Source organism: Scleropages formosus, chromosome 10 (assembly GCF_900964775.1).
Source record: "Scleropages formosus chromosome 10, fSclFor1.1, whole genome shotgun sequence".
Classification (NCBI taxonomy): Eukaryota; Metazoa; Chordata; class Actinopteri; order Osteoglossiformes; family Osteoglossidae; genus Scleropages; species Scleropages formosus.
The window spans coordinates 16369872-16391420 of record NC_041815.1 but is presented as its reverse complement, the minus strand read 5'-3'; the positions used below and the strand labels follow the sequence as shown (position 1 = coordinate 16391420).

Here is a 21549-nt window from a genome sequence, read left to right as displayed (position 1 = left end):
CATTAAACATGATTAAAGAGAAGCGGTTACTGTGCGTTTTGCTGTCAAAGCGTTTTCTGTCCCCGCTGTTGTCCAACTGCGCGTGTTTGACATTCATCGCTGTAACGCGCCATAATGATTTAATGAATTCCCTGAGAAGCGCCTGTTCCAGACAAGAGGGCGGCTGTTTTCCCACTTTAGTCATATTACTGTCTGCAGCTTTCGCGCCTCAAAAATTTGTAAAAGAAACATCTCTAATCTCATGATACGATGAACAGACAGTCTGTTTTTCCCCCCAACTGAGAACTGTAAAAGTGGTAGCGTGATGACGTCACCAACATCTTTGGAGATCGCAGTGTAGACGAAGGAGACAGCAGGTAATGCACTGATTTTTCTTGTGGCGTAACGGTACGGTCCACGGTCCGGATCCCACTCCTGTTGCAGCGCCCTAATCAAACTACTTAGGCTTAATCAGAGCAGTAGGAATTCCATGCTTATTTAATAGGTAAATTAGTGCAAAGATAATTATCCAACAGTGAAGTGCACAAAAAAGAGGTCGGGCTAAGAAAAGGTTGTCATTGTGTCTCCGCGTGCCGCTGCCCTCGTCTCCCCCCCCCCCCCCGGGTTTCGGGGAGAGGCTCGCGCTCCGCTTCAGAGCTCAGCGTGTAATTACAGTCAATGTGGCCGCAGCGCGCTGATGACAGACTGTCCGTGCTGCAGGACCTGTGGTTTGAGAGCTCAGTATCGCGCGGCTCCTCTCATCTCCTCCTCCTCCTCCCCCCCCCCCCAGCTGGCGGGGGTGGGCTCGGGATTGTCCCACGACGCGAGTGTTTCCAGCTCGTTTCGTCTGAGCCGCTACGAGTTAAACACTGGGGCGACTAAACTGCAGTGGCGCCAGTGGAAATGCCTCTGAAAAATCTGTGGAATATATTTGTCAAAATCGTTCCTCTTTTTCCGAAAACCATGGAAAATCAACACCCTTTAGAATTCGTATATTTCCTCGTATATTTCCCTATGAGCTTCTCAAACACCACAACGCCATTTGCAACTGAGCCGCCACCTTCTTCTCGCTGTGCAGTAAAATAATAATGGAAGAGAATTCTTGAAGCCGTTTTGAACTTTTCCTCAGAGGAGTTGCACTCAGATACAATTTAAGACGAATAATAAGTAATTTGCACATTTACTTAGGGTTTCGTGACTTCGTAAAAATAATTCCTGAGGCAACCAAAAGCCACACACACACAGAGAGAGAGAGAGCCAGATTCATCACTGACGGGTGGCAGTAGCTCCTTCTCGATGATTCCTCTGCCACAATAAACAAAATCAGTTTTATAGCCGCACACGACGACATAAGATAATAAAGAGCACTGCACGACCCTGCAGACTATTGCCTCTGTTCCAGATTCTCAGCCCACGTGAAGCCCTTAGACTAGTTAGTGACAAAAGAAGATGAAAAGTTTTCCCAGTAGTAGCAGAAAAAATGTTTGCAGACTTAGGCATATATACACTCACTCACTGCATTATATCTCCGTTCATCGTTTCTGTCGTTGCAGTTCTGATGCGGCGCCGTTTGCGCAGATTTTATAACCTGTTTGGAACGTTTCTTTTGAAGCTGCCCGCTGGGGCCCCGGCGCCCCTCCCACGGCGGGGAATGAGCGGGACGCCAAGGTGCGCGGGACGTGGACTTTGCGTCGCTGAATGGCCACACAAGGAAGGCAGGCGAGCGCGAGAGGCAGAGAGAGAAGAGGACCGGTAAACGACGGATCCAAATCTCCATGTATTCAGCCAAAAGCAAAGTTTAGGACAGCTTCGGATAAAGGGGTGGAGGAGGTGCGACACGTGGATTTGGATGAGCTGTAATGCTGTCAAAGGATGAGTGCGGACACCTGAAAGCATTTTACTAGACTTGCTGCCTGCGGAAAAATAAGAATCGGGACAAGTCAAGTCGGGACCAAATTAAACAAAACAAAAAAAAATACAGGTTGTTGGAACGCATACCGCTTTGCGGAGGCAGCCCTCCAGGACGTCTCGGAACGTATTATGTATGCTACACCAAAATAAAACACCACTTTCGTTAGAACTGATCGATGATGTCCAGCCAGTTTCCCTGTAGGCTACGACTCGTTCGAACAGGTGAGAACCCCGCTGGTTGCGGCTAAAGCGCGACTTTTTTCCTCACAAGATCTCGCGATCTGCGCGCGCGCGCGCGACCGGTCAGCAGGAGGTCCGCGCGAGGCGTCCCCGAGCCACTGCTTCCTGTCCGCCGCACTTCTTTGTTGTCCGTACTGTCGTTATATCTGACAACAAAAGTAACCCCTACTGTTAACGATTATATTTTAACTGGCCAAATTAAATTTTTATCAGGCTATCCCGCAAAACTGGAGTTTGTTTTTGTTGTTTGAGTTTTTTGTTGCAGACACAACTGGTATGATCATGATGTGTCCGAGTTGAGGGATTTCTTCTAATGCCCAGTATTCTCCTTGCTTTTAAACTACTGGTTGCTAAAGCCACTACAGATGGAGTTGAATGTTTCTTGTGGGCTCAGAGTTTGCATTATATTGCATACATTTATCATGGCAGCACATTGAGCTTGGCTAGAGCTCAGCCATAGTCGTGGTGTACTATGAGCCCTAGACATAACACACATTTCACCTTATCAGTATCTGTGTCAGGGTTTGAGGCTGTCCTTGTCCACCTAATGTTCAAAAGGCGACAAGGGTCGTAGTGGTTAAAAAAGAGGTCTTGCAACCAGAGGGCATCATCAGATTAAAACAGTGTTTGACCCGAATTGTTCTGTATGAAATGTTCTGCAGTGTAAATGGAAGTCTGAAATTGTGTGCTATGTGAGTCGCTCTGAAAGAGAAGTGGCAGAAAGGGAGGTTGACACAGGTCTAGCGGTTGTATTCACAAGTGTGGACAGTAGTGACTCTTTAGCAATAGGTAGAGAAGGAGGCAGATTGCGCTACGTGATTAGATGAACTAAACTCTCAGCAGAGAGAGGTGTCCTGATATCAGCTGTAATAATCATATATCTGTTGTCCATACTCTGTCTTCTAAAAAAAATACAATCCTGAAATGATTCAGCCCTTCTTAACATCTTCTGTAGAAAGTCTGAAGTTGATTGGTGAGTCTGATTGGTTTGAGCATATCTGATGAAAGGCCCAGTCTTTTAACTGTGACACCCATCATGATAAAGAAGGTCACAGGTTTATTTTTTTCTTATAGTGCTTGTCACACTACTTCAACAACCTTGGGTTGCCCTGGCTTTTGTTTTAGCTCTGTTTGTGATTGTGAAAAGAGATTGAAAATTCAGGGATACACCCGAAATTTAGGCAGTGCATTCAAAGGCCAGCCGTGATGAACAACGCAGGTGGTTCTTCATGGGACACCTGGCATCAGACGCCTTCTCTCCAGATAGACTTCCAGATCAGGCTGTTAATCTGGTTTAGGTGGGACTTCCCAACTTTCACCCAGATGATTTTGATCTGTAAAGTGGATCAGTGTCTCAGTGTGTTTCTCTTTATAAAACTAAAATCCAGACTGAGAAAAAGATAAAACAAAGGAAATGAACTGGAGGACCTAATATAAGTTCAACCTGTTCATATTACAGGGGGCACAGCGGGTTTGGGCGAGCCCTGCTCTCTAGTGGGTCTGGGGTTCGAGTCCTGCTTGGGGTGCTTTGAGATGGATTGCCATCCCGTCCTAAGTGTGTCCCCTCCCCCTCCAGCCTTGCGCCCTGTGTTGCTAGGTTAGGCTCCAGTTTGCTGAGATGCTGCTTGGGCTGAGTGGTTTCAGACAGCGTGTTTTCTTCATATTACATTTTTTCCCCCCTCAGTTTTTTTTCTTTGTATAAGTGACAGTTGCCAGAGACTGATTTCTGATCTTACATGGGACACAGTATCAAGTTTAATAATATAAGTGAAGTTTATTTATGTCACTGCGTGAGAAGAGTGCTCTATAAAAAATAATAATAATAATAATAATAATATTTATATGTACTTACATGCTGCATCATTGGTTTGTTTTTATTAGGCCAGCATGAAAATATCCTGCAAAGTTTTTGTATTAATTACATTTTTACAGAATAAATCTTGTCACAAATCCTTGTTCTTTGGGATGCAGAAGTAGGTTACATCACTGTTTTGGCCTCGGAACTCTGGCCTTTTTAACCTTGGGGAGCACTGGGGAAGAACAAGTTCAAGGTCTTTCCTTCCCTCAGTAGGGATTACCAACACCGAAGGCACTCTTTGTGTTGCAGAGCTGGAATTACTACATCTTTGAGAAGCCAAAATTCAGTGGAGCATTTGAGCAACAGCACAGTGGAAATATCGTATTCATAGTAATTCCCATCAGCCCTAACAACAACCCCCCATGTTCCCTCTGCGTGTGTTTGTGAGTAGTTGGACAATTCTTATTAATTGTGAAACAAGGCAATTTTGAGCCCAAAAGAATGATGGACACCATGTAAGGTTCAAGTAAGCTCTCATGCTGAAAAAGATAGATGTTTACAGTGCTTGCTGTTATAAATCAGCAAAAGATCAAGGTGTTGATGATAACGCATAGATTTTTTTTGGGTCCTCGGATATTTTAAAAATTCCTAAAACCTATGATTAGATAACACAGATTCTTGAAGAAACAGTTATGACTGGGTTCCGAAATGAACTTCTAAGCCATCTTGGACTAAGTCAAGGAATAACACATTGCCCTGTAAGTCACCTTCTTTTTCTTACACTTTAGTTTGAACTGATCATGGCACAACTTATGGTTCTCAGATGATTGGGCCACTGATTGGTCTGCTGCTGGACAATACGTTGGAGTAATTTATGCGCAATATTTAAAAAAAAAAAATAAAAAAATGTATATATAATTAATGCTGCAGTTTATATTTATCCTTTAAAAAAGAATTGTACTGAGTAAGGGCAATATATTAATGTAGAATGTTGTGTTTGATTCAAAGGAATTAAAAAACTGGTAAAGGCTTGTTGCCTTCAGAAACACCAGCGCTACACTGCAATATTGTGGTGGCAGCATCATGCTGTGGGGCTGCTTTTCATCAAAAATGACTGAGTATCTTGTTAAAATAGAAGGAATGGATGGAGCAAAATATAGAGAAATACTGAAAGATAACCTGCTTTGGCTTCAATTGTATTGAATTGAAATTGCAAATTTTATGTTCATTTAAAAAAAAAATTAAATGCTGCTCTGTTTAAAATTGGATGGTAATTGTGCAGTAGTAATCTTCTTTAGTAACTGCTGTCTCTATACATAAGCCAACATAATCATATTTATTAATGAATTACTTTGTTTGCCTGAAGTGCTTCTGGGTTACCCAAGGATATAAATAGCTTACTGACACCATCTAAAAACATCGGAAAGTACTTTTTGTTTTGACTGCACTGCCATGGCTGATCAGGAAGTGACTTCAGCCCTGCATGGTTCAGACCAAATGGCCAACGACCTTCATTTCCCCTGCCCATGTTTTAACGTCCCTTCAGTTACATCTGACTGTCTACAAAGGATGAATTTAATATGATCACCTTGCTGAGGGACCCTTGATGTTCCAGCCCATCCCACCTCCACAATTAGTGAGAGGAATTGCTGACTAGTTTATGGCTCTTCATAAACCTTGCCTCCTGCAGGAGGAGGCTGTGGTAGAGGTCAGACTGCAGGTGTAAGACAGACCCCCCACACAGGAAACCAGCCTGTACTTCTGCACTTTTCACCCTTTGCATGGACAAGGGCAGAGACAGGATGTAACTGGGTGTTAACTGAATGGTCTGGTTTCCACTGGTGAGGAGACAAATAAGTAGTTTTAGTGATGGTGGTGAAGATAACTATGATGATGGTGTTATTGTTTCCCTCATGTGAAGTCATTACCTGGAAATATATTTGCTTAGGAGGAAAATCATATCTACATTTTTTATGTTGAAACCCTAAAAGTGTTATTTACAGTGCTCCAGAACAGTGGCCATGTGTTTTCAGTATAAAGATAGTTTTAGACAGATCCTTCCCTCTTAATTGCTCCTTTAGGCTTGACTGCAACATGATCCTTTTACACATAGCATCATCATAACTAGTCTCAGTGTATCTAAATATGCCTCTTCTTTTTGCCACCCTGGCTTTATGCCATGGGGAAGTATGCAACATTTCTAAGATTTAAATCCACAGACATAGTTCCCACTTGTTTGTTGTACTTGAAGAGCTTTACCCCCCTGGTGTTTGGTGCTTTGCTGCCAATATTTTTGGTATAAATTTCATGTGTTGTATTTACGTGTTGCTGTGTCACATGCCTCTCCGCTGATCAGGCACAGGGACTTTTACATTACTGGCTGGAAATCCATGCTAGACTGTATTTTTTTTAATTCTAGTTTGCTAACAGTATTAGAATGTGAATATTATGATATTACATAAAAAGTTTATCCACAGTGACTGAAATGGCCTATCATTATTCTTTTGACCAATGAGACAATGAGATATTTTTGCTGAATTAAGCTCTACCATATTCTTTGCATAATGGTAAATTAAGAGCACATTTTTGGCCTTTTGGTAATGTATCTAATTTATCAAATGTGGCTGTGTAATACCTACAGTAGCTATATTAACCATTGTTTTTACGTCTTTTTCATACATTTGTTTATTGTAAATTCTGAAACTGCAGGTCTGCCTCTCCTTCAGAGAACCTTGTTTTTAGATGCATTCTTGTTATCTCAATATGATCTAAAAAAAGGGAGGCTGCTCTTCAGCTGGCGTGACGAGCTGTGGCGGAAAGCACTGTGGAAGGCTGTAATTGTAGCAGACCCTAATCATATGTTGCAAAGGAATCCCAAGTATGTATCAGCATCCCATCAGCTTCCTGCCTGCATGATTGATTGAAACTCACAGAAGCCAATACACTCCTGCACCTATTTTGCTCTTCATAATCGTATTTTCTGGTGTTCAGATTAAATGGGATTGTACTAATTTCTCTTGGCACAATCGAAGTAGTCAAAACATTATTCAGCTTTGCAAAGTGCAAATAAATTCTATAAGTGGCCTTCTAATGTGGTAACTTCTCAGTTTGGCAGCAAAAAGTAGATAGATCTAAATCCGGATGCCACAGTTCACACTGGGATGTCAAATATAGCAAACACCGTTATGGTCTTCATTGAAAGTCTTAAACCTGACACTCTTGGGTAAATGTTCCTCCATGGATTCAGAGCTTGTAAAACTAACGATAAAGGATGAAACATCCTGTAGCCCATCAGGACAGGAAGTAATGGAAAGCCAGATTCTGGAAATGTGCAGCTGCTGGAGATGTCCCAGTCTATGGATTTTATACACCCAGCTATGTCAAAGGGGCTTTGTTTTGGTCTTGTGTTCATAATATGGTAGATGTCTTCTTGTGCCCCCGTGGTGTCTGTTCTCTCGCTCTCTAGACTCTACTGTGTTCTCCATGGAAAATGTGGAGCAGCTGCTGTTTACATCCAAAGTATCATGACAGCAGAGTGAATTCTGGAAATGAATTCCAGATCTGTCATGGGCTCTGGGATTGCTTTTGACTCAACATTCTGCAGCAAGTAGTAGTTTGTACCCCTTGATAGCTGTGGCCTTTTGTCTGTGCAGTAAAGCTTTAGATTCATGGTTTTTGGTTGAGCAAGTGATCATCTCTCTTATAAAGAGGTTGTGTGGCTCCCGGTTTTTGGAGATGTTGGTATGATCCTTGGTCACATCAAACCTGTAGTGCGGTGGAACTTGCAGCGAAACTCCATGCATCTGTATATTTTAAAATCGTCCGTACTCTGTTGAAATTGACTCCCTCACTTATTCTGTGTGCTAATTTTACTGTATTTATACCTTTGGAGAACTGTGCTGTGTTGGTCTCTTTTGTCTGGAGCAGCTTCTGTGCGCAATGAGCAGAGGTGTTAATAGGTATTGAAGTCTGATCAAACTGAAGTATCTGATGTTGCCTCTGTTAATGGCCTACATTCACAGAGGTCCAGGTTGTTGATCTCTCATCTCTTTTCTGCCATACTTTTTCTTCTCATGTGTCATCCATTAGCTTTTCTTTGCTGTTCCACATCCTATGCTATACTTCTATTTATTTGCAGGACTGACTCATTTGCTTACTTGCTCTGAAAAAAGAGACGTATAGGAAAAGAGCGCTGTCAGTGCAACGAGACACCATAAAGATAAGATTTGCAAGGCTTGTTAATGTTTGTTTCCTCACCCCAAAAGATACTCTCTTACTCTCTGTCTATGTTGGTCTCCTTTCGTCTTTGTCTTGCTCTTGATCTCACTCACTTCTTCTAGCCTACAGGCGTACTGGTCTGGGCTGTTGACTGGAGGGCAGGAATGTAGGGCTTGGTTCTCCTAAGCAAGCAGAGACAGGTCTGCTTTTTGAATAGAAGCTTGTATCCAGAGAGAGAGAGAGAGAGAGAGAGAGAATGAGGGAGGAATATACAGAGGCAAAAAGAGGGTTTTGACTGTGCTGTGTTGTGTTTCCAGCAAGCTGTTGGTGAGGCAGGAGAACACGAATGCAGCTGTGTATATCTACTGCTTCTTTTCTATTGATGACGGAAAAAAATTGAGCCTTAGACAATGGAGACCATGTCACTGATCCAAAACTGGCCTGAGGTAACAACTGAATTGATGAAAACTTGAATCAGTAGATTTAATTTTTGTTGTTTTTTTATAGTAAACTAAATTTTTTTGCCTGTTTTTATTTCATTTAAAAATGATTGTTGTAGTTCTTTTTGTTTGTTTTCAGGCTAAAAATGACAGTATATTAATGTCAAAACAAGGAATTGTTTTGCTGTTACTGTCAGAGAGTTATAATTTCAGCAGCTGACAAACAAAATAACGATGAACACGGCGGTACCATTTCTCTATACGTTTGCTGTCCAAAAATTACGTGTTTATATTTACCTTGATGGGCTGTGAAGGCCGCTGTGGGGGTATCCAGATTTTATCCCACAGCAAAGACTCTGTGAAACAGCGTAATGTTAGAGGTTAAAGCTGTTCCATCTGGTAGATCTTTTTGATGGGGGAGATTGTCTGATATTTCTTGCATCCTGTCTGCCTGGATTACTACAATTACCCAAGTTTACAACTTTTATGACATTCTCTGATTGTCAAACAGTGGATATTTTAAGTAATAAGATACTGTATATTCTACTGATGTTGGATTACCTGTACAGATAAAGAATTTTTCTTTTTCAAGGGATGGACTTCATAGCATGTTGTGCTGGTTAGACCCAGTCCTGAAGGGTCTACATAAGAGAAAAGGAATTTCCAACGGGGGAGTTTTAGAACAGGGATGGGTGGGTGTGTGTGTGTCTGATCTTGGAGGAGTACATCTGTGGGGGTGTAGGTTCACTGTGTTCTGTAGAGGAAATCTGCCCGTCTGGATGTCTGTAGACAGTTTGATCTCCTATGGTGACTCGGTGTTATCTGTAGCCCAAGCAGGTCTGTATGTAAATACGTTTGCCTTTACTGTGTGTGCATATATGTGTGTGTACACCACTTCAGTATGTGTGTTAGTGCTATGCCAAATATGCTGTATTTTAATTTTTTGAAATGATTGTTTAATTAAAGCAAACATACTGTAAGCAACTGTAATGATTTTTTTCTATAAAGTCGGTCACTGCATGAAATGAGTGGTTAGTTGTCTAGTGTTATGAATGAAACAGAAGTGTAAACTGAACGAAGCCACCTGCTGATTCATTGAACACAAAGAGACTCTGAATAAGCCTGCTTTGTGTGTGTTGAATAATGATGTTGGTTGAGCCCATAAAGCAGGGGAGCCACACCTGCACGCAATCTGGCACACCACAGTTGTGTAAACTGTCCTTGTGAACTATAATGTCCATGCTTTTGCTCTTTCCTGTCGTAGTACCATCCATTATTTCACAATGTAAATCTTGTAAGTTTACCTGGAAAAGTTTTCAGTTCTGCAATTAAAAAAAAGTTTAAATCTTTTCATTTTGAGATGTAGATGAATTCACTTTTCTATACTAAATTTACCTTGTGCAAACAAAACAGTATTAACAGGTACAGCAGCCAAATCTCTTATTCCTGCCAGTGTTATTTCACATGGATGGAATTTGTTGACTGTACTGAGGAGTCTTGAAGGGATTGATGGAAGTGACTTGAGCAGAGTTTCTTTCCTAGAAGGATCTTAATGTGGTGGAGGTCAGCACAACAATCATGGATAGCCTGGACCAGAAACGGCCCGAGTGTGGAAGACAGACCCATCAGCACCTCCAGGTGAGACCTGGGTTAAGTCCTGGGACCTTTCAGGTATCACCAGGTTAGTGACCAAAGCCAACAGTTAACCACAAAAGTCTTCCACATCACGTCATTCAGCTGCAAGACGTACCTCCTGACCTTGGAGGTGACTTTCAACCCGACGTTTGACATCTCAAAATTTCGTTCAAAAAGCTTTAGATATCCAGTTTTCTTCTTTGTGGTTTTCAATTTTTTTTTTATCTGTTTGGATTGTTATAACATTAATGCATAGCTTTTAAACACTTGCATGAAACAAGCTACCTGATTCAATTTTTTATCGTTGCCTGCTGCCTAGTCACTGCCTGATTACAGCCGGGTTAATGCTACATGCTGTCTAGTTACTGGTTGCTAACTGTACGGTAGTAGAGCTGCTCAGTACTGTGTTGTCACCGTCTGAATACTGATTTGTTACAGAGTGATTACTGCCTGTGTACTGCTGGGTTCTGGACAGCAACTGTAATGAATGCAGAGAGAAAACATTAAACCACTGTTGGTGGGCTTTACTTTGGCATATTATTGTGAACTTAATGAAAGGAGATCCAGCCAAGCCATTTTATATTATTTCATCTGGAATTTGGTATGATGTCAAAGAGAAAGGAGAGGCTGAGGGTTTGCGATGAGTTCCTTGGAAGGGTTTGTCTCACTTTACTTTGCATACTGAAATCTTCTTAGCGTTTTCTTGCAGTCATCAGATGGCCCTGATTGCTCTTAGATAAACATTCTTGAATGGCCATGGCTGGTTAAAAGTCTGCCTGAGTACATGTCACTGCACTGCTTCAGAAACATAAGGAGTTCATGAGTTTTGAGTTTAAAGTGACTATGGAGAGTACAGGTATGATTAACTCAGTGAAACAGAAATCAGGTGTTAATATTATTAAAGGCATTTTACCGAACCTCATTAAACCCTGCTGGCAGGACATGGTCATGTGATATAAGCATGGAGAGGGACTGATCTTCTGTCTTGTTCCATCCCTGCTGGCATAACAGCTGAGCTTGTCGCCACCAGAAACCACAATCAAGATAGTCAGAACATAAACGGCAACTCCAGAAGGCCTTCTTGGACATCCTTCAACATCAGCATTTGTCTTTAATAATGCAATAAAGCAATACCATAGTGGTGTGGAAAATATTTTATGGATGAAGTTATCTTCATTTCATGCAAGCTCACTGAGACAAAAAGCAATGCATGGCCAAAACCAAAGCAACAAAAACCCCTTACATAAATATTTCATTGTTAATTCCAGCTGTTTAATCTTCCATTTGGGGTACAGTCAGTTATGTTGGCATGTCAACCTTCCTCATGTCTGTGCAGCTCTTCTCAGTTTTTGAAGTATACTGCCTTGAAGGCTCACACACTCCACTTTAGTCCAAGGACCAATATGTTCTGGCAGCCATGAACACCGCCTCCTACTTTTGTAGGGCATTCTTTAGAATGTATATTCTCTTGAGGTAAGTATCAAAAAGGAACTTAATGACAGTAATGAAAGAATGAGGCCATTTATTCCAGATTTGACTTCGATTTACTATTTTTCATGCGCAAGATTACACAAAATAACTTTAAGGATGTAGAAATAATTAATCTGTAAACAAAGACGTGATGTTTTTCTTGACTGACAGTTATGTTCATTGTAGAGCACTCCACTGGATCTCATTGAGACTGGCAAGGGTCTGAAGGTCCAGGCAGAGCGCCCACATCTGGTTAGCCTTGGGAGTGGACGATTCAGCACAGCCATCACCCTGCTGCCACTGCCTGAAGGTGAGTGGTTGTTTTGATTGTCCCCTAATACTTTCCATACCCATGACATCAGTGTGAAATCTGTTTCATGTAAGGTTGTCTTTTAATTCTATGGGGTGAAAGAAAAAATGTAATCAGTTAAAGTCTTAAGTCTGAGACCCTTTTGAGCCTTTGAGGAAGGCTTTAGAAACACTGTTGCCAGCTAGCTTACTCTATTGTTATTTATTTATGTGTTATAACAGTAATTTTGGATTGTTTCCGGTAACCTTGTTAAGCACTGTAACCTTGTGGCGAGAATATGCTTTAAAAATAAATTGAAAGACAAAATGCTACAAACAAAATGTTGGTTAGTAATGATGTTTCAAAAACTTAATTCTCGCTTCTAATCTGAGACCATTCATTAGATTAAATTTTTTAGAGTCCTATCTTCCACTCTCTTGTCAACCCAGAGGGGCATTAAAAGCTTCAGTGTACCTAACAAGACCCCAGCTACCCCACTCACTCCACACAACTACATTTGCCTCCTGTACCTGTTTGTTGATGACTCCCAGTCCATTGGTCTTGAAATTACTGGCACTGTAAAAATATGTGATGAAGATAAAGAAAGGGGAATAGTCTAGTGTTGAGTCTACTTAAATAAGCAGAGCAAAAATGTGTCTCGTGCTGCTCTGTGATGTTCAAAAAACTGGGCAGAGCTGCGGTGGGGGTGGAATGCCATTCGACCGTCTTCATAACAAAGCTATAGGCACATTGACTGGAAGGCCAAAAGACCTTTTCAGGAGGGATTATATCCTCTAACTCTAAATGCAAGCTCATTAGAAGGTAGTAGACAATTCAGATCAAATGAATAATTTTAAATACTTTTGTAGACAATTTAGCCACACAATCATATCCTACCGTGTAGCAATGTAAATTAAAAAGCTTTGTCAAATGTAAAACTCTAAAGTTCATTATGCAATCTTATGAACAGAGACTAATTAATGTGTATCTGATGCCAGTGTAAACATGAGGTTGATGTTCCAGGCAGGACCTCTCTGGGCCATGGCGCTGTGGACATCAGCATCCAGGGCCCAGGTGTGGCAGCTCAGCACTGCTACATAGAGAACTACGCTGGGGTCATCACCCTTCACCCCTGTGGGAACCCGTGCTCTGTCGATGGACTCCCTGTGCACAAGCCTGTTCGCCTGTCACAAGGTATGGTCTCCAAGCAGCGCTTTCAGAGCTGTAGCCCAAGCCAAGGTCCATTTAATAATATCTCACCTGCTTGATTTCATATGTCATCTTTTTACATGTTCCAGCGTTCATATGTTGAGGCAAACTGTCAAGAATAAGCTGAATGATACGTTTACATCAGATGACAAGAGCAACGTGATTCAGAAGTTTTTTTTTTAATTTTTTTTTATTATTATTAAACAAATCATACACAATACCAGAACATAAATTCAGAACAGTCAACCTAGGGGGAATTTTAAAAAAAAAAAAAAAAAAAACGGAAATTATAAAACACTCCAATAACCAAATATTACATCAAGACCTTAAAAATATCACAATAAGAAACAATCTTAATAATAGCCTTCTTAGTGATTCAGAAGTTAACCGCCAGCGCTGAGAGAACATGCTGGATGCACCGGTGGGTTCGGGATTGGAACTCCTCTCCTCTTGCGGTGTTCGCCTTTTTTTTTTTTTTTTTTTTTTTTTTTTTTTTTTTAAACAACATATCGCTGAGCTCCGGACACCGATTCAGTTCCCCGTGAAAAATTAGACACGCGCTTACTGAGCTGAGGTTAAGTCCAAAATGTTAGCAGTAATAAAATACCCGCGAATCATGTGATGTGAAGAATCGCCGCGCGTGCACGTGGGCTTGGAGGGCAGAACAGTACTGGGCGAACACCATCTGCGTAACTAAGGCATCGACTGGACACAACTGGCTGTAACCGACCTTTTCGGGACACCCGTGATTTAATCGGGCAGATGTGACATGATTATTACGACTCAGTGCAACTAACCGTAAGTGTGTCGAAACTTACCTGCGTAATGACGTCACGCGGCTGAGCCCGTGTCCGCTTTCAGCGGCAAGAGCGTGCGCGCGCGCGCGCGCGCTTGCACGTGCTGAAGTGGCGTCCGTTTTAGTAGTTTTGTGTAATGTGTCAGATTTTAAAGTTTCACCTTTACGTTATAGCCGTGTAACAACGCTACATAAAATTGTTGTTGGCATTTTAGCACCCCTCTTTCCTCCGAGGCTGATATAACTAAAAGTAAACGTATAATTTCAAGAGACTTAAGTTCTACTTAGTCACACGGTTGTGTCAGACACTGATGTTCCGAACGGATTATGTCATGTCTCTGAGGGTGTGGAGCTTTTTCATATTAATGACTAAGATGAGAAGGAGATGCTCTCTTTTTTTCTAAGTATACATTTGGTTGCATTGTTGGTTTTAATCCTGTAGGAGCTCCCAGAATGTATAATTTTATATTTAGGGTGGAGCGCATACAGTGATAGATGAAAGGACCGGTACTAAAATTGCCTCTGCTTTTTTTGTGATCAAGCATTACAGAGGAATCTCATATTTTGTTTCTTAGCAGCTAGAACGTGTGTATTTGTGTATATGTATTTATGCTGCATGGTTAAGCAAATATCTTGGCTGAAAAGCACCCATGAAAACCCTTGATGTGAGAGAACTGATCCTGTTTCAGTTTTGGAGGGTCATTAACAGCCAGTATATTATTACACTTCTATTCCTGGCCAATGTGACCTGAGTCTGCTGAACCCTGTCCGTCGGCTTCCTGCCTTTATTTCACCTGCTCTTTTACCACACAGGATACAGCCCGTCTTTCTGAGCATACGATGATCAACTTTGTGTCTGTTAAGAGAACGTGTGGTAGATTTTTCCACTTTACTCCCGCTTTCAGTTCACGCACCCCTTTTTGTGTCTGACGTGAGTTTATTGTCGGTATGGTGTACATCCCTGCTGTGTCTCCTTGGATCCGTTGCCATCTGTTTCTCAGAGGTGTCTTGCAGGCACCCGAAGAACTGCGTTGGGCTGTTTGTGAAAGGAGGGGCTCGTCGGTGGGTCCAACAGATGTGTGCTCTCAACACATGCTCTCCCCTGTCAGAGATTATTAGCTCACTTTTTGTCCAGTAATGAAAAATACTTTTAATCTTTTAAAGAATTTTTTTCAGTCTGCTTTACTCGGGTACGCGGTGGCGAAGCGGGTTTGGCCGGGGCCTGCTTTCCGATGGGTCTGGGGTTCAAGTCCCGCTTGAGGTGCCTTGTGACTGACTGGCGTCCTGTCCGGGGTGTGTCCCCTCCCCTTCCAGCCTTGTGCCCCGTGTTGCCGGGTTAGGCTCCGGTTCACTGCGACCCCGCTTGGGACGAGTGGTTTCAGACAGTGTGTGTGTGCTTTACTCAGAGGGATATTTGATATATACTCTTACCTTCTGAGTGTCAGTTGTCAACATTTGGCATACACTATCTGTTGCACTGTGCATTTCATGGATTTCTGTGATGATAGACTAACTCTGGCCTTTGATGCCGTTTGTCTTCAGAAAGGCTGACCCTCACGTAAACATTAGCAGGTACTTTACCCTGCAGGAGGCACTGGAGAATGAGAATGCAACAGTTCTTTGTCTGCTGCTTGCTGATATTTGTTCCAACTATGCCCAAAGTTTCTTGTGATCAAGCTGTTCGTTGGATAAACTGCACCGCGGAAACCATGTTAAAGTGAATATAATTAGATGGACACTTGCTATAATTTGAATTATTTGAAGAACACCTGCAATTTTTAAAACGTAAGCATTCGTGATTAGAATTAATCAGTAATTATGTCCTCCATTGGGTTTGATCAGTTAAGGTGGATTAATAATGCTTAAATTGTCACTGATTATGCTATGCAAATCTTTAAACTAGTCTCACATACTACCTCTTGTTAAAATACTGTAATTATAATAAAACATAGTTGTCATATGGGCTATAGGGTGTTGCAGAATGTCTCTCTCAGAAATTTCAGTGATGATCTGAATCTACCCCTGAATTACACACAGAGATTCAAAGTTTAGAAGCTTGGAATCAAGAGAAACACACAGTATAATTAACTCTTTCCTGTAGGTATTACACAGAAGATGATGCATGAATTTATATTATTAATTAACTCTAGGGAAGCATTTAAGTGGCCAGCTTCCTGGTTTTCTTTCTGTTGATGCATGGTGTACCATAGCCTCCATCTTCTCTGCATTGTTCCCGAAAACAGACATTAACAGGAATGCTGGAAGGTTTCACATCCTTTCTCTGATATGGTATGGACTTGTTTTTTCTTGCCTGAGTACTGCTGGCCTCCATCAAGGACAGGGAGCAGTGTGCCACACAAATAGAGATTAAGAAAAATTAACTTCCATTTACGACAATATTTGGGAAATTAGTGGATGGAACAGAGGCCTTCTGCATCACTGAAAGCTCATTGACTTGCTGCTGTTAAGCCTTTTCCAGCCCCTACTGCTTGCCTCACATTCTTTGTTTATTCTTCAATTTCCTGCCACATTTTGTTGCCTTCTGTGTTGTCATTTATATATTCTGGGAATAAAGTAGAAATCAAGGCCAAAGTGATAATGTTTTGATCTGTTTTCATGTCTATGATAACAATATTCTGTGATAAATAAATCCAAAATTTGCTGTTTCATGCTTATTGCACTGTTAAGACTTTTGACGGAAAGTGAGTAGGGAGCCGGGCTTCTGACCAGTGTTTAGTCATACAAGTTGGTTTTTGTAGTCCTGCTTGCTGAGTGCCCAAAATAGTTAGTGAGTTCTTAAGGCAATTGTCTGAGATAAATTGTACCTTCAGGGTATGTCAGCAGAAAGGTGTTGCCATTCGAGCTTGTTGTGTTTTCCCGCTAGATGTGTTAATACATGTCAATTTCTTGCCACACCCTATACTATGAAGGTTTGAAGTGTGCCCCAATGCCGAGTGAGCAGGCGCTAGTTACGCTAAGGCGGGTCTAGCAGCTTGAGGGGAAGACCTGCGTTTACCAAGCTCTAGACTGTGCCTTCACTTGCACCAATATTGTTAAATGTGCTGAACGTGGAGTTTAGTCCCAACCAGTGTCGGCATGCTTATCCGCAGCATTCAAGGTCATTCAATTTTTCCATTCGTTGGAGTGATGGAATACGTGTAAACTGGCAGGTATGCATTTGTTAGCAACCCAAGGATTTGTGTGTTTGCAGCCATGCACATAGGCACCTACTCACCAGATAGCCTCTTATCCTGGGGTGTGACCTGCAAACTGGGTAGAACAACTCCTTAGCTCTGCTTGGCATTATACATGATACATTCTGTACATGAACTACAAGTTGTACATCCAAGGCTATGAATGTGGAAACTGAATCGCTTAGGAAAGCAGCCTCTGCTAAACTACTGAAATAATAAATAGCAATAAGAAGGCACCTGTGGTGGTACTTGCTCCTGGATGTGTGGTGGAAGACAGGAGGTGACATGACGTCTCCAGTTTTGGCGCTGTGGCCGGTACATCCCAGGAAGTGGAAAGCAGCAGTGACTGTCCTGGATGTGTTGCACCTGTGGAGACCTCCAGAGTAGTTGTGAAGTCTTTCAACAGCAGCCAACTATTTGCTGCATGCAACAACATGGATCCCCGAAAGAGGAGTTTCCATCTAGTGGTCTGCTGGTCGGGTCTAGTCTTATTGCCTTATTTGCATGTGCAAGACCAAAATTAGCTTGCTTGTCTTACTTTATAGAATCATCTTGAGTTACGTCTCATTTTTGCATGCTTTGAGTTTTGTCAGTCTTTGAAAATGAAAAGTATGTAGTTTAAATGCTGGGCTCAGTGCTGGAACAGCTGGTGGCTCAGGGCACATAAAAAAGGATGTGACTGCTAACTGCTCTCATTCTGCTTAGGTTACTGAAAGGCACTATGCCAATAGGTTTTTTGTCAAATCAGCATCTTGGTGGCTGACCTGTCCACCTTGCTCAGATGTTTGTACAGGCAGCAGTAAGAAGCAGAATAGAAATCTCTTGTGCATGGTGAGGCACAGTTTCTAGTGGATTTTTGTAATCTTGAATTAGGCTATTTGCTGATCACATAAATAAGTATAAGAGGTATGTGTCTTTGGGGGCACAGCAAGTAGTGCCTGCTGCCTGACAGCACCTGGGATGTTTTAGTATAGGTTTGATTCCGACTCAGTCTGTTTGTAGTTTGCATTTTCTCTGTGTTTGTGTGGATTGCTCTGGTTTCCTCCAAAGATGTGCAATTCAGGTGAACTGGTGGTACTGAATTTCCCATGGTGTGTGACTGGGTGAGAGTGTGTGCAAGTGTAATTACCCTGTGATGGACTGTTGTCCTGTCCATGGTTACCCCCTTGGTCTTGCACCTAATGATTCTTGGATAGGCTCCACACTGCTGCGACCCTCACAAGATAAGTGGTTAGTGGGTGGGAGACATGTGTCCTGTAGCTCAGTTCTTCTCTCTCCCAAAGCAGATTGCATATTCTTCAGGTAAAGCTGATTTGATTTTCAAATATCCTGTTGAGCATTTTCCTTAGCTTATTTTGCAGGTGAAGCTGAGCTCAGCTAACATGCCCTAATAGGACTGTCTGACCTTTTGTGTTCTGCTACGTGAACTTTTGTGACACTGCACACACTGTAGACCTGCCTTACCCCTAACCCCCATGTCTTTTACTGATATCGCACTGTTTGACCTCTCTGTCCAGGATGTATGCTGTGTTTTGGCCAGTCGGCCTTCTTTCGCTTCAATCACCCTGAAGAGGCCCTCAGGATGAAGAGTATGTTGCCGGCTAGAAACCTCAGTGGCAGCTCCAAAACGTGTACAGGTGAGAAGGACTACAGAATCCATACAGCTAAGCCAAAGCCTCAAAGATACAAACAAGTAAGCTAATGTTCTCTGAATTTATCCAAATAGGCTAAAGACATGTGCGGCAGTAACTGCAGATTGATAGAGTATAGTATGTGTTCTTTAAATACTACATCTGATGTGCATGAACTGTAGGAGACATATGAAAAAGAGAAATGCATTGTGGCACATCTAAGCCTTCGAAACCCAGAACACACTGCAGGCAGTCACGTCAGCCGCCTGGCCAGCGGAGGGTTTGGAAATAAATAAGTTGGCAGCTGTAGTTGGCACACCAATCGTGGCTGGGATATCATTTTGTCAGTGCTGCTTGAGCTCTGCCAAAAAACGCAGAGCGCCGTGTTGAGTAGGCTTCAGCAAGCTTGGCACACTGAGGTTGGTATGCAGAGCTCAGATGTTTCTTGAAAAGTATGCATGTGCAACAGAATGCCGCCTTCTTGTATGAAAACAGTGAATATCACGGGTGTGCTGGTTAGCATGGGCATTCATGCACTGCACTTACAGCTTAAGACAAAGTTTGTTTTGATCTTCTTTGGATCACTTTGTAACTGGCTAAAATGACCAGCGTTTTCCAAACCATCTTCTGCTAAATGACCTTTTTCTTTCCTTCCTCGTTTTTGTGCTTTTGTGGCCCTTCCCTACAGGAAGTGATTGCTGGTGTAATTGTGGCTGGGCCTGTGTTTCAAATTTCGCCGCACCAGTTTCTGGTCACATGATCCAGCTCCACCTGGAGAAGCCTAGACTTTTACATGCAACTAAACCCAGGGACTTAGACTGCCCATCATTCATGTCAGCGCGATTCATACGTCTCAGTGGCTCCGATACTTGAAAGGGCCGTCTGTTTTCTCCAGCACCCTTCCATCAAGCTGTTATCATCGAATTGTTACAAATACATTTTTATTTATTTTAATAACAATGAAATTTACAGTCATAATAAAATTATTTTTGTATTTCACATTTCTGTTAACCAGATACCTCACAGGCTTTAATCACAAACTTAGAAAATATTTTTTTCTAGTTTATTTTTTCTAGCATGAAACAATGACCTTAGAATAATTTATTTTCTTTAATTTGAGTTTTGGCATAAAACACCACAGAGAAGGAAATTCAATATACCATGTTGTGATTCAGTAAAATGATGACTTTTGCAAGGCACTGTGTGTACTAGTTCCAACAGAACTCAGACCATTTTAAAGACTTGCATCTGTTTGCAAGTGAAGCAGAAAAATTATTCACTGAATTTGAAAGAACATATAGAGATCAGTAAATCTGCAGGGCAATGCTGCTGGAATGCATGTTGGTGTTTTTACCCTGATGATGGTCCCTGATCCTGGCAGATCCAGAGAGCCTGGTCAATGGAAAACTTTCACCTGTACTGGCAGACCTACATCCTGCTGCCCAAGAGAAGGTCCACCCTGAACCTGTCACCCTGGTTAGCTCCAATGAGAAGGACCTGCATGACATCATGGAGTCCCTTGCTCCAGATGACGTACAATCTCTGTCCCTGAAGCCCACCAAAATGCATGTCCACCCTGTCCCACAGCTGTCTCCATCCCTGGTGGTAAATGATGGTGGATACCAATATTTATCTCCTGTTACTAGCCCTGGGGCCATATTGGTGGACTCTAGCATTTATAATGCCTCTCCACCTGTATCCTTGCTCTCTTCTCCTTCAGCAGCCAGCAGTAGGGGCTGCAACAGCCCTTTATTTGATGGTTGCCAGGACATGGTCCCCCCAGTGCCTGTCCGCTCCTCCAGCTTCCGCTACACCGTACAGCCACCCACATCCCTGACTTCAGCCCTGTCTCCTGGTTGTATTGCTGCTCATTCGGGGCTCAAGGTGCCAGAAAGTCCCAGAGCTCAGAGGAAAGCAATGCAAGAACCTTCCCCAAGCCCCACATCAGGCTACAGGCGACCGAGCCAAGATGTACTACCTGCAGTCTGTGTATCATCTGCAGTGGGACAATCTGGCTCCTCAGGTAGGAGCTCAACACCCCCCAAAATCACCACTACAGTCTTGCACCCATGCCCATTGAGTCCTAGGCCTGTCACCTCTGTCCACCAGGAATGTCCGCTTAGCCCCTTCAGAGAGCCCTCATCTCCCTCTCAGCCTCGGACTCTTCTGTCTCCTGTGGACCCTATTGTCCGAGTTGTTCCAGTTAACTTTCAGCCACAAGCACACAAGCTGGAATCCAATGGCAGCCTCATACGAGAGCACCCACCTTTCAGCCCGTCCATGCCTTGCCAGACAGCCCCCTTGCTTCCAGGTGAACTGGGTGACCCCACCCTAGCTAAGCATATCTCAGAGAGTCCTACAATGTGGTACAGAAGCAGGTCCACCTCAGAAGAGCATCTGGGGGTTAGGTGGGGCCGAGCCTACAGTCCATCCCCTGCTCCTCTGGACTTGGGAGAGAGTGGTGGAACTGAACGAAAGGCAAGTCTGGGTAGCAGCTCCTCCCTGACGTTCAGCCTGGGATCCTTACCAGGCTCTTCCCCCCGTGCCCTCAGGAAAATGTCTGGAGGGCCTCGGGATTTGAGAACCCCTTCCAGTGGCATGCGGGAACGCAAGAACAGCATCACAGAGATCTGCAGTAACAAGGATGAACTACTGGAGTACCATCGATGGCAGCGTGCAGAACGACTACGGGAACAGGAGATGGAGAAGCTGGTGAGTGGACACTTTTAATGGAAAACT

General features: G+C 42.7%; 1 protein-coding gene across 6 annotated transcripts in view; it reads left to right on the top strand.

The window, feature by feature from the left end:
• Positions 1 to 1926: 1926 nt before the first annotated feature.
• phldb1b (pleckstrin homology-like domain, family B, member 1b) overlaps positions 1927 to 21549 on the top strand; it is a 37816-nt gene continuing 18193 nt past the window's right edge. For 5 of the 6 annotated variants that reach the window (XM_018742867.2, XM_018742870.2, XM_018742869.2 and 2 more), the window contains exons 1-6: positions 8454 to 8592; positions 10129 to 10224; positions 11878 to 12001; positions 13004 to 13174; positions 18697 to 18816; positions 20192 to 21522. In XM_018742867.2, the coding sequence (XP_018598383.2) occupies positions 8557 to 8592; positions 10129 to 10224; positions 11878 to 12001; positions 13004 to 13174; positions 18697 to 18816; positions 20192 to 21522 (1878 nt within the window). In that variant the 5' untranslated portion in view covers positions 8454 to 8556. Of the gene's footprint in view, positions 2113 to 8453; positions 8593 to 10128; positions 10225 to 11877; positions 12002 to 13003; positions 13175 to 18696; positions 18817 to 20191; positions 21523 to 21549 lie in introns of those variants that run through there. The other variant, XM_018742866.2, reaches the window with a different exon arrangement.